The 14,852-nt window shown below is 33.1% G+C and overlaps 1 protein-coding gene across 11 annotated transcripts in view; it reads right to left on the bottom strand.

Annotated features, from left to right (window-relative positions):
- LOC132730224 (E3 ubiquitin-protein ligase TRIM56-like) overlaps positions 1-14,852 on the bottom strand; it is a 40,248-nt gene that overhangs the window by 4,084 nt on the left and 21,312 nt on the right. For 2 of the 11 annotated variants that reach the window (XM_060716092.1, XM_060716095.1), the window contains one exon: positions 2,030-3,753. In XM_060716092.1, the coding sequence (XP_060572075.1) occupies positions 2,030-3,753 (1,724 nt within the window). Of the gene's footprint in view, positions 72-1,083; positions 3,754-11,329; positions 11,650-14,852 lie in introns of those variants that run through there. The other 9 variants (XR_009625733.1, XM_060716096.1, XM_060716099.1 and 6 more) reach the window with 9 other exon arrangements.

The raw sequence follows: 14,852 nt of genomic DNA on the forward strand, positions 1-14,852 counted from the left end.
TTTTTTTCCCTTTTCTCTTTTTATTCTTATGATCCGTTTGACTGAGTATCTTATTCAAGAACGCACTTTGACTGGAAGTAGAAATTTTGATGCATTTTACTAAACATTTACCTTTAAAACCAGCGACAACGTCAGATATTTTAAATTAAACTTACTTGACACAGGCTAACCTTAAATAACTTAAAAATATCTAATATTACATAAAAATACGAAAATATTTAATTATCTTAGACATATTTATTGAAGCATTTTATTTGTATGATATTTATTAAAGGCTAGTAGAATTAGTAAATGAACTGTATCAAAACCAAAATATAAAATTTGTCGAACAGGGAGATTAAAAGTTAATAAAAATTACATATCAGGCGAACATTATAAATCATATAAAGCGTAAATGGAAGAAATGGTTGCCGCCGATAAAAAGGTAATTTATATAAAGTTAAATGTATTGCAAATTTTATGAATTTCATGCGTTTTTTCATTTCGTGCACTTGATTATATGATAAAATATATTTATTCTACTGTATTCACTCACTCTGGATTCAAAACATTCAATACACAGGTCTATGATATATTTGTACTCGTATATTTCCTAATATTGCTTTAAGGTGGACAAATAAATCTTCAGTGTTTCTAAAATAATTACAAATATTGAAATCTGATTTGTAATTTTTCGTAAAAATGGTGTCGTCAATTACTTAAGCAACGGAAGTATGAGATCTATTTGTCCACATTTTTTCTAAAAAATCTTAAAACAAATTCTATCATGTATCATGAAATGAAATGTCCAAATAAAACATTTTATCTAAAATAAAGATTAAGTAAATGTACTAAAGTAGAACCATAGTACTAAAAATAAGTCTAAAAAATGTAAGCATATTAAATACAAATCCACATCAGCTTATTTAATGTAAGTGCGTTGAGGTAAAGCAAAAACTGTAAGCAGTTAGGCATTGCAAAATAAGAATAAAATTCATTCGATTAAATAATAACGAAAGACAGTTTTGTTAAAAATGAAGCGGAACTTTCTCAGAAAGCCAATCAAATCCACAGGTTTCCACGTAATAGTAGAAATGAACGTACGGAATGCATGTCTATGTATATTCTCTCTCCTCCCATTGATTTTCATGTAGTTTAAATCCCTTTTCATTCAAATCGATTTTATGCAAACTCCCATCTTTATCATGGCCCCTTTTTTCCTGTCTGTCGTGTTACGAAAAATCATACAGTCACATTCTAAAGAAAATCCATTCACACATATATCAAGCAATTTTAGTAACAGGCACATGAGAATCAGACGAAACATGACGTACATAATGACGTATGCACTGGTCAGCAGGCCATTTATGACGTAAAAAGCACATAATATTACGTCATCAAGAGCAATATTAATGTCATCAAAGGCAAGTTAATTGCGTTGATACAAGTCCAAGAAGCAATAGTAGTAGCACCAGGACGGAGGTTAGGTACAAGGTCAAAGGCCAAGGTCACGACAGTTTTACCAGATCGAAAGTCTAAAAAATAGATACATAAAGTTATTTATAGTCTCAAATAAGTGCTCTATTAATATTGTTAGAACAAAATAAATAATTTTTTGAGCTTTGGAAACAACATATAGTTATATGTTTGTAAGATTTTTAGGAAACATGTACAAATAGCATGCACTGTGGGCTATGCTGACCGGTGGTGAAAAGGAGGAGTGGAAGATGTATTATTGTGGATTTATATTTGTGAGGATTGTCACGTGACTTTCTTTTCTGGGCGAAAACAGACAATACTGTACGAACACAAAACAAAGCACAAAGGACAACATTTACCACTGTAATCCATAGAGCACACTGGGGTGTATAGAGATATATTTGAGTGTTTTGGGTGAAGGGAAACACCATAGGTTTGACAATAGTAGATCTATATATGGGATATACTGGAAAATGTGGGGGGACTAAACTAAAATAATGTGACACAATAATAGGTAAATGAAAGAATAATGGGATAAATGAAAATTACAGAAGTCAAAAGAAGTCTGCACCTTGAGGACCAAATTGACTATAAGACTTATATTGACCTGGCGTTACCGATGTACCTCCGTCCGTTGGGGACATATAGTTATCGTCGATGCTACTACTATAGGAAAGCACTGGAGCCCTGCTGACTGGCGGTGCCTGAGGCTCAACGTTAGTAATAGTAGCTGTCATTGGCGCGGATACCTCTTGTCTCGAGCGTTCTCGTCTGCGTCGATGACGACGCTGACCTACTGGAGAAGACGGTGCATCCTGGAAACCATTTTGACCCTCAGACGGATTATCCTGGGAACTGCTAGATTGAACAGAGTGGACTAGACTTCTCGAACGTGTATTCACGCCTTTTTCACTCGTTTCAACGGCCTCTGTTTCCGTTGATTTGTCATCTACATTCGAAAAAACGCTATCTGACTCTTCCGAACCTTCGTCATCTTTCTCCTTTTGCTCAGCCTCGGTTTGTGTTTCTTCGTCAATTTGCTTCGTTTTTGGTAGTGGCTCTTCTTTTTCAGTTTGTACACACGCGGATCGCATCCCTCCCTTGCGCATTGTACCAGGCATGGACAGCTGGCGATTCATACTTTGTCGTGGAGTTCCAGCATCCTCTAAAGTACCAAGATCTAAATTTCCAGGGATAAAGCAAACCTGTTTACCTACTGTCTCAGGTAGAGAGTTAAGTTCAATGTCATTTAGAGCTGTAAGTTTTTCTTGAACCTGCTTTTTCAACAACAAAAGTTCAATGTCTTTACCCTTCAGAACCAGTTCAGTAAGACTACATGTGCTTTTAACAGCATCAAGATTTACTTGTAACTCATTTCTTTGATCAACATGCTTCATTAATTCCGCGCCATACAATTGATGTAAATCATCTATAAGCTCTTTTTCTCTTGACCTCACGTCTGCAATAAATTGAATTGCTGTATCTCTTATTTGTTGTTCAGCCGCTTTTATAAGGGATTCGCATTTACCCAGCGTTACTAACTGTATATCATACAGATCTATCTTAGATTTACAGTTATCCAATAGTGTCTGAATATTCTCTTTGTATTTTACAACAGCATCTGTGAACGAAGTTATTTCGTGATCTTTGTGTTCATTAAATGTACACAGTACACATATGCATGTTTCGCAAGGCTCACAATAAAATCGAACCGCCTCCTCTTTGTGTTCTTTACATTCTATATCTTTCTCTATCTCGCAGTCGAAAATGCTGTGATTCTTCGTGACCTTCGTTTCCCTGTGAAGCTCTACGCAAGGTTTACACAGCAACTTATTACAATCCAGGCATTTGGACGCCGCCTCTCGATGTTTCCTGTTTACCAGTTTACAGATGTCGCAAAATGGAAACTTTGACGGTCGTTGTCGTACAACGAGCTCCGAAAGATTAGAGACAAGAAAGTTATCCGGAAGTTTCTTTACGCCCCCTATCGGCAATTGTGTTCGTTTCCGGCACAGTGGACAAGTAAATTCTCGATAATCGCTGTATTTCTTGTAAGTACATTCTGACATTACGTGATTGTCGATGCATCCTTCGCAGAAGGTATGGAGGCAATCCAAACATTTTGGACTCTTGTACCCTTCCAAACAGATCTTGCATGTGAGAAATTCATCGTGGATTTCCTGCGCAAGTTTACCACTTCCGGTAGTTGCCGTCATCGAGGACTTGATCTCGTTTATAGTGTTGTGGTCAATGGAAGTCGTGTGGTAACGTTCTCTTTCCTGTCGTCTGCGAAACCTGAAATATATAGATAAGACGATTAGTACCATATGCGTGTGATCCAAATACGCATCTACATAATTATATGTGTGAAAGAAATACAGTCTTGAATATACTAACATGTACAAATATGTGGTAATGTAAATTAACTTTGTTTACACCGCCTGTTAATCTTAGATAACAAAAAAAACAAACAATTTATCAACAATTAATTATTTTCTGACCAAAAGCATACCCCACCTGTAAAAAAGTTTGTGCTATATATGATTTGTATTTTACAACTCATTTCAAGTTATTTAAAATAAAATTCTCTCTTTAAGATCTCACGATTAATAAATGTAAAATACGCAATTTAACTTGTTTCTTTCTAGATAATTTCTTTTGCGTATATCATGAAACCCCGTTGCTTTTGATGTACTGATAAAAAAATCTACATGAAGAAATCTTAGATAAGATGGCCCGCAGTCTACACCATAGAGAGTTACCTATGATTTACCTAAGGAATGTCTATTATTAGAACACATACACTATGTATATGTTTAAGATTGGTTATTGTGCCAGAAAATATACCCTACCGTGCATATGGTTTCTTTGTGTATTCTATATTACTCAGTAAAAATAATACAAAAATACAAAACAGCATGCTGGTCTCTACAATGTTAAATCACGTGATCTCTCCAAAATTCCACATACAAATATTATATTAGTACAAAAACGTGATGCCTTATCTCATGCGTGATGTATATATAATTATTATGTTTCCTGTTGATCGGTACAATGTAAAATAAATAATAATTTACGTTTAAGATTGGAAAACAACATTCTTATGTAAAATCATTAGAAAGTAACAAAAAGCAAGTTTAATTTTAAAAAGATGACTGTATGACCATCATTAACATTGTCATTATTTGCATTCATTCTTTAGTTATTTTCTTTGTTGTATACTTACTTGTGCTAATAGTTTCAATTGATTTGCTATAAAGTTTATTCAAATACTCGTACATACAGGTCTATAAAAGATGTGTCAGTGGCAACTAAAATAACACCAGTACATGTAATCATATACTGAACACAAGACAATTATTGTGGTAGCACATGTCTAAATTGCCTTTCAAATTTTATATTAGCTCCTGTTCTATGAAAGTCCACCCCACCCATAACTCATCTTTTTCAAATTACCGACCACAAAATGAGGATACAAACATTGTTTCAAATTTCACCATTGACATTATTTTAGTTTCGATTAAGAGTTTTATTTTGCAATTTACATCAAATAATCTCACTAGCTGATGCATTCAAATAAGTCAAATTTAGTGTAAATGCTACAAAGAACTTGTAGTTTTAAGTTCCACACTCCTCCAACTCAAGCATCATGTATAAAGGCTATATTGGAACAAATCAAATTGGAAGCATTTGAGTAAAACAAACAACACTAATGCACGTTTCAACAAAGGATAGTCTATATGCAAACAATATAGTAGTCCAAATATAACGTGTGTACGTATTTACTGTTGATAAAATGTACGCCCGTACTTTAACAAATCTTAAATTGTTCTAAAACATCAAATGTACAATTTGCATTGAATATAGTAGTTGTCCCTGCGTTAGTATTAGTAAGTAATTGTTTTGAACAATCTAAAAAGAATATGCATCGAGGACAATTGAAATAAAAAGTTAAAAGTGAAAAATTCAAACTAAGTTTTACAGAGTCAATTAATGTGACATAATGGCCAGTACCACTGATAACTGATACAATGGGCCCTGAAAATGTCTAAACTTTGAGACGAAGTACAAGAAACTTTTAACCGTTGCCAGGCAACAATTGACATCAGCTGTTGTGATTATAAAAATGTCTGCAAAGGGGAGATCCGCCGACAGCTTAAAATTAAGTCAATAGTAATCAGAAAATCTATGCAATGGTAAAAAAAGTTTTATTTATTTGCGGTATGAGCAGATAGATGTCAAAGGTACGCTAAAAGATACTTCTAATTAATTATTATTTCAAAATAAGTCCTTGCGTTTAGTGTGTACTAAATGAAGTCCTGTAACATAGTAAAGCCAAACAAATACCAGGACAAAACACACTGCACCAATCTTTTTTCAGGAACTAAGGTACCCGAATAAAACTATAAACAATTTGTGTTTTTAGTTCAGTAAGATATTCTCCTGTTGATAACAGTTCTATCTCGCGTTCCTCGTTACAACCCTATGACGTCAGCGTTGCCTCTGCACGAGATATTTCAAAGATAATATTGAAACCGATACGCTGAAAGATTTCAATAAAACTTATGTATAATTTATGAACTTTTCATGATCTTAAATCATTCTTGTCTTCAGATTTCTGGCAAATATTAATAATGTATGCATCCTTAATGTCTCTCTTTGTAGCATGATAATTATATGTTCTCATATATAAAAAGAACATTAGACCAAGGGTTGAAATATTGAGTCTGTAAAACCATTGAAGGCATTGTGGCATGCACAAGCGTCTTTAAATGCTACATTGCTACCTTTCCAAACGGCAAAGGCAAAAGAGCGAAAATTATAACGGAAAGAGTTGCAAACAGCATCATTTTATAACGCTACCTTCACTGACAGTTAACGCAAATATCTAAGAATACTAAATCATCATATTATGTATGACAATTATTAAGATTAATGGACACTTAAAGTACAGTTGCTGAAACAGCTTCAAGCAGAGCAGATCAACATAATTATAAGTTATAAGAAAGGGTTGTTCTAGACGAGTTTAAATTGAAGGTGTAGCTAGGTAAATAATTTGACTACATGCCTTCTAAAGATTATGAATACAAATTCTTGTCCTTCAAAAAGTTCTTAACACGATGTTTTAATTTCATTTTCTTATATTTTTACCCCTTTTTGGCCTATAGAGAAAGATGTAGACGATCTTTAAGTGTATTGTTACAAACATAAATGTCGCTGGGTATGGGATTGCTAAATTTGACCTAGATGCTTGAAACAGTTATAAGACGCGACCGCTCGTATGGGAGAGGCATTTTTGATGTGAGAATACAACAATACTGATAAATTCAAACAGACAATACTGATAAAATCTGCTCGTAATCTGCAGAATGCAGCAGACTTCTATCATAAAACATGAACAATCAAGCGTTTATAGAATCGGCAAGCGTTTTTTCATACACACAAGCGTCTTCTGCGTCTTGGAAAAGGTCATTCACTTCCAGCGAGTTTGCTAACAAAAGGATGTATATGTCAACTTAATGATCAACATTATTTTTTGTCCAATCACATTGTAGTATTTTTCAAATTTCTGCTTTGTCTAACTTTGGTTAATGTGTACTAACTAAATAAAATTCACTTAATCTGTCGTCTAACCTCAGTCTAACAAATTTTAATAATGCATTATATTAGGGAGGAGTTAGAGGTATGGTTTACACTCTGATTTGTAAAATGTCAAAGTTAGCAAAACAATGCCAACATAACAAAATTTAGTCGAGGTCAGGTGTTTCTTAATGTGAGGATACAATCAACTGATTTATTACATAGATAATACATGTTGGGTACGCAGAGACAAATGATTGCATATTAACTTTTTTATATCCTTTGAACTCTAAGAAAAATGACTGTTATAAATTGCTGACTGTTTTAAACTTTATTTTTTATAGAAAAAGTAACCAAAACATTATTTTCTTTCACTTGATAGGAATAAACTGCATTAACAATCATTTATATTAAGAATACAATAATTACTACATTTTTTGGCTGGAAAACTCATTGAAAATGTACCCCCTTCACACAGAAAAAAATGAACTGTTTTTCAAATGAACAAATCAATAGGGATTTTTAATAATAGTGAATAACTTGAAGCTAATAACAAATTTGTATCAATGAATAATCTCTAATGTATTTTTTTCTCACATTTTCCATTTATTTTTAGAGGATGTCAAATTTTCATTAACTCCATTGTTTTTACCTAATTGCATCGTTTTCCTCGCTGTTTTTTCCAGACATATTATAAACATGATAGTCTTACTGTAGATAAAGGTATAAATTCTGTGACATTTCAGTAAATAATGTGCCTGGGCCATTTATTTAGCTTATCTAAATGTGACATGTTAGCAACTTGACAAGGTGTAGACATGTTGTAGAGCGAAAGGGCGGAGCTACAGGTGATTTAGAGAAATGCCTTGTTGTTAGTTGAAAAAAATAATGTTGATCATTAAATAGGTTAATGTTTAATAATATGCATTAACAAAAATAATTGGTCGCCTGCCTGCTGCAGGCTTGACCAATTATTTTTGTTAATGCATATTATTAAACGCTAACCTATACAAAAAGCCTATATTCCATACTCTAACAATACTTAAAATTGTTGTCTCACGATACATTTTCCGCTTGTATGTGTTAATGGCCTGAACAAAGTCTCCGTTTAGATCTGCATATATTCAGGAACAAGTTCGAACGTGGAACTTTTAAAAATTGTTTAGACTATCTTCAAATGCGATTGTTAAAAACAATACGATTGTTAAAAACAAGCATATCAAAGAGCGAAACGTGTGTTATTTCATACATACAAAAGTCAAATGATATAATTTATTAAAATCTAAGTGTTCGAGGTTAAGTAAGTATATTTTTCATCTCGAGATTTCGCAAAACGCTTATTGCTTCAGAGTAAACAATAACTACATACATTTATGTTGAGATGTTTGGAGGAATCTCATATATCTGATCATATCTGTAATAATATCAAAGATAGAGAGAACGAAGCGCCAATACTGTTGGGAATAATCTATCCGATAATAGGTCAGTGTCGGTAATTGGTCATTATAAACGTAATATCTACGATAACACCTGTCTGTACACCGCTTGACTAAATTGAAAACATTTTCTGGCATTTTGAGTCAACGGAATAAAGAAATTTTTGGCAGAATTCAAACAAAGAACACTGTTGTTGTGAAAGAAAAAACAACTTTTTGTCTTGGTCAAAATTTAGAATTTATTCGCATTATTTCAGAATTAGGTCAGTATGATGGTAATGAATGGAACCGATGAATAAGTAAATTATTCCATTCACATAGTGACAATAACTTACGTGCGCCTGTTGGACCGTATTTGGTACAAAAACGAATATGGTACAAATGTACCATATTCGGTCGAATATGGTACAAATGTACCATATTCGGACCGAATATGGTACAATTTTCGACCGAATATGGTACAAACATTGTACCATATTCGGTTGGAATAAGTTTTTCTATGCTCGCCAAAACGTATTTGGTACATACCAAAAAAACTCATAAAATGAAAATGGCCTACGTATATGGTACATAAATTATGTATTTCTTAATAAATGAAATAGTCTGCCGATGTGTAAACTTTTTTTCAAACTCAAATACATTGTATTAACCTAATATTGGAAGTGACAAAAGTATCATCATCATCATCATCATCATCATCGTCGTCGTCGGTGTGATGATGATGGTGGTGGTGATGATGATGACAGTGGTTATGATGATTGGGGTTTGATGATTGTGGTGATGATGATGATAATAATGATGATGATGATGATAACAAACGTTTTGGGATGATGATGACAGCGATGTTTATCGGACGATGATGATGGTTATAATGATGATGATAAGATTTTAGATGATGATGACGGCGATGTTTATCGGCCGACGATGATGATAATGATGATGATGATAACAAAATATTTGTGATGATGATGATGGCGATGTTTATTGGCCGATGATGATGATGATATTCTCATCGTCGTCATCATCATCACAACATCCTCATTATCGACCGAAAACATCGCTGTCATTATCATCACAAAAAAAAACTTTTGTGATCACCATTACGATCATGATAATGGATATGATGATGTTGGTTTTGATGGTGATGATGATGGTGGTGTTGGTGAAGATAACAACGATGATGATCATTGGGGTGTTGATAATTGATGTGATGATGATGATGATGATGATAACAACGAATTTTGATGATTATGACAGCGATGTTTATCGGTCGATGATGATTATTATAATGCATGCATGATTATGATGACAAATGTGTTTTGATGATGCTGACGGCGATTTTTATCGGTAGATTATTGATGATGATGATGTGCTGACCGTCGTTATCATCATTACAAAACTTTTGTCATCATCATCACCATCGACCGAAAAACATCGCAGTTATCATCATCACTTTTTTGTGATCTTCATTACGATGATGATAATGGTGATGATGATGATGGTGTTGATGATGATGATGACCTTTGATGATTGTAGTGATAATGATGGTGATGATGATGACAATGATGATAAAAGTTTGTGATGATGATGATGACGGTAATTTTGATCGTCGTTCATCATCATCAAAACTTTTGTCATCATCATGACGATGATGATGATAATGGCGTTAATGGTGACGATGATGATGATGGTGTTAATGGTGACGATGATGATGTAATTGATGATGATGACAATGGTGATGATGATTGGGGTTTGATGATTGTGATGATGATAACTGCGATGTTTATCGGCCGATGATAATGATTATTAATGATGATGATGAAAAAAGTTTTTTATTATGTTGACGCCAATGATTACCGGCCGCGATGATGATGATTATGATGATTGATGATGATGCTGATGATGATGATGATGATGATGACGATGATGATTATTTTCATGATGGTATTGATGACGTTGATGCAAATTGTAGTTATGATGATGATGATGATGATGATAATGATGATGATGACGATGACGATTGATGACGATGATGATGGTGATGATGATTGATGATGATGATGATGATGATGATTGATGATGATGATGATGATGAGATGACGATGATGATTATTTTCATGATGGTATTTGATGACGTTGATGCAAATTGTAGTTATGATGATGATGATGATGATGATGATGATGATGATGATGATGATGATGATGATGATGATGAGATAACGATGATGATGATGATGATGACGATGATGAGTGTGTACCATATTCGGAACGAATGTGGTACATTTTTCATCCGAATATGGTACAAGTTTGTACCATATTTGGTCAGGCATTTTACCCCAAAACTGCAGATACGTATATGGTACAATTAGACAGTTGTACCATATTCGGCCGAATATGGTACAAATTTGTACCATATTCGTTTTTGTACCAAATACGGTCCGACAGCGCCGCAATAAACCTGATTTGCAACTTAATTTGATATATTCCTCTCGCTTTTTTATAGTATATGTGGTAACGAAATAAAAATAAATGTAAATAATTACATTTCATGCATGCTTATTCTAGGTCTTCTTTTCTAAAATGGGAAGAAAAAAATCTGACATTAAATATATATCGCTAAATAAACAATAGCATGGATGTCATTTAAGTAACATCACGAAGACTTGATAAAGACCTGGATAAATTTTAATAAATATTTCTGATACACGACATGTTGATGCGTTTGGAAACTTTAAACACGAATCGTTCACAAATGTTTATCAACTTTCACAAATGTTTATCAGAAACAACATTGAATATAAATTATATAAGAAATTATGACTTAAAGTTTATATCTTTTATTAATTACTACTTACTTCATTACTGTAGAAGATCGTGGACTTAAAATAAGTATGTTAAATCACACAAAGCCGAACACACACACAAAATAGAAACACACAACCGTAAATCTTACGATTCTTCTAACGTGTCGTTTAATTCCATCATCGTGTTTATAAAATTCTCCAGTTTTCCTCTAAAATATTTTAACTAAGTGAGGTTCTAAGTTCAAGTCCTGCATATCACAATAAAAACCGAGCACCTTTACAGCAACACGTATAGTATCTATACTGAATGAATCCAGGAAGTGAACTAAAATATATGCAGTTTCCTCTGGGACTATAGTTCGCCCACAAACAACGACAAAAATGTGTTGTTTATACACCAAATGTACATACATATTTCAAATACTGACGTTAAGGACTATGTGAAGAGGGTTTTGGCAATCTTACATCAGGTGAATCACTAGATGTGCTTCCTGATAAACACTCAACCATTGAGACTTTACCAGATTTATCTTTAAGCTAATTGATCAACAAATAGTTTGTGACAGTGTCTGTTTTCTTTTGTATAAACGACTTGAACAATGGGCCAATAAGATCTCGAAGTTGTCATATTTGTGCAAATAACTTGACGTAAGACACCGTTCAGAGACCCAATGTTCGGATATTAACTGAACTACGCAATTGTAGTAATTAATTATACATGTATATAATTATACTCCAATATTAAACCATGAGACATGTTAATAGTTCCTACTTACTAACAAAATGTAAAAACACTCGTGGAATTCTGTAATTCACTAAAATATTGCAAAAACAAATGATTAACTAAGAGCATAAACAAACAACATCATCTCTTTGTTATTCGTGTATACATATAGATAGAAACGACGCAGTTTCTTTCAAGATGTTGCTAATCCTTTGGTCTCATGCTGTATGTTCAAGAAAATTAGTACAATATTAGCAATGCAAATTTTTCTTAAATAACAACAGCAGCAAATACAAAATACAGTGAAAAAGAAGCTGGTATGAAACAGGTCACGGTTCACATCTTCATCGTATAAACTGGATCCTTATTGTCACCTTTTGGATTGTATTTTTTATGTTCTTTCTGTGAACTTTAATATTTACTTATGGCTGTTTAGTAACTAGGTACAATACTGCAAGATTTTTAAGAAATTACTCTTACTGAATTGTTCTTATGTTGAAATATACGCAAAAAGGAGTGTGGTGACATTTAAAATACTTCATATTGCCCCTGACCATTAATCTTGATTCAAGAGTGCTTTAAAATGTTATACAATTACTAGAATGACAATCAATTACATATGTATGTTACTCTTACAAGAAAGTTTTCCCACATATCTCAATGATAAACACAGACTACGTATTTATTATCACTTTATTCTTGCTTTCTGGATACCATGACTTATAAGGATTTGATACAATCATTTTTGTTAAATGTATTAAATATTCAACTTGATATTTCATACTTCAATATAAAGTGTGGAAATTCTGTATTTAACCTTTGACTTTTGTTTTTGTTTGGATTATTCATTCATATTTTCCACATAGAAAGCTACAAGATCGGGAAAAGTGCTCCGTTCCAACAGGAAACTTTACTCTTTCACTATACCCCCGCAGCAGTTGCATTAACCAGTACTGTAGGTTCTGATGCAAACTGTGACGACTCCCAAAGTTTACGGAAAGCAGTACTAATATTACTATGCAAATGAGTTGGGAATGTCCAGAGTTTGCAGACAGTAGGCACAACTGTACCTCCCTCTGCAACGGTTTTTTAATCCGTTTCGGTATCATGTTATGATGGACAACAGCATGAAGTCATGGTGTTGCTCAACATTAATGATTTATTGTATTCTATATAAGTATTGTATATAAGTGTTGTCATAATTCAGTAACGTTTATTTTATGCAAAAGATTGATATTAAACATTTGGTTGGTTTATCGTCGTAATAAATCAATGTCATCATTTCGTTTAAATTGGTATTTCATTATAATATTTCGGTTGGTATGGTAGGGGATTACTTGACTGGTAGTGCTGAACATTAGTGACCGCTGACCTACACCCTGACCTGGTCTTAGATTAAATTTCCAGCGTCTGTTCAAAATTTGAGACAAGTTTCAAAACAAAGCTTTAAATGTGAGCTGCGAACTTATGTTAAGTATGATGATACAATTATTTTTGGGTATTGGCAATCAAAGACTTCTTCTGTTGCTAGTCATTTGACCTGGATTTGAAAAGAATAACGAACTGACCTAATTTGTTGTTATTGTTGTTTTAATATAACGTATAAGTGATGTAAACGGTCAATTTTGCCAAATGCCTGTCATTCCTACTTGATTGCAAAAATCAAGAATACATAAATAACATTTATTCTGTCGATATATTTTCTGGCTGCATATTTCAGCTCACTGCAGGAAACATGTTAAGTGAACGCCCTGTAACTAAACATGCTGGGGTTTCTCATGTACAGCTCTGATTAGATCTTATCGTGGCTGGAACATTTGTATGCCCTCAATCAATTCTCATATGTTTTTATATGTTTTCAGGTATATTACCTGAGATTTTATACAGAAAATTGTATTTTTGCGGGATTTACCTTCTAAATTTAGAGAGAAAAAAATGTCGTCTGGTGCAATTATTAGGTCACGTGTTTATTTTAAGAATTCAGTAAACGTGAAGAACCATAAGAATCTAAACGACTGTTTGCGGTTACGAAGTACAATGTACATGATATGGGAAAGAAATATTTGTAAAATTTCGGGATTTCAAGCGAGCGGCATATGAATAACTTTTTATTCTGATCATATTATTCATGTGAGGCACTATTTGTTAACTTTTTTAACAAATGATCCAAAAGGGTACTTAATGTAATCACAAATGTGTATAGATTTTGAAATATTTATAGAATATTTTTTCAATGACAGTTTTACACATGCCTGACAAATTTTTATCTATCAATTCTATTTGAGGAAATTAATCCGAATTATATAAATTATGTACATACACATTTTCTCTTAAGAATTGAATCTGTTCACTACATTGCCAAAATGTTTTGCATAAAATATAACATTATTTAGTCAATATATAACAGGTGTCAATTAATACACCTCTCGTTGTTTATGAGAAAACGATTTCCTTGGAAAACAGTAATATTTCTTTGTTTTAAGGAAGGTCTATGAGTCACCACAACGTTATGATGAATTATGGAACAGTTATTCATACTGGTTTTGAGAGCCAAAAGGTAATTCTTTGTTCAAAATGTGTATGTTAAGATTGTAAGAAAATTGTTATATATGAAAAACTAATGGATACGAAAATCAATTAGCAGACGATTAAATGTACTAAGTGCCCTCATATAAAATTATTCTGACGTTTTCCAGACTCCAAGAAATACAAAATCAAGTTCAAACGAGATCTCTGAAAAACAACACACCACTCTTAAACGAAACATGTTTGAATTCCCATATACTTTCCAAAATACATAAAGTAATCGAAAGTAACCTTACAGAATCCATAATCATGTTTCTATGGGCC

The sequence above is a fragment of the Ruditapes philippinarum genome, unplaced genomic scaffold, assembly GCF_026571515.1.
Source record: "Ruditapes philippinarum isolate M1 unplaced genomic scaffold, ASM2657151v2 ctg3469_1_1_1_1, whole genome shotgun sequence".
Lineage (NCBI taxonomy): Eukaryota > Metazoa > Mollusca > Bivalvia > Venerida > Veneridae > Ruditapes > Ruditapes philippinarum.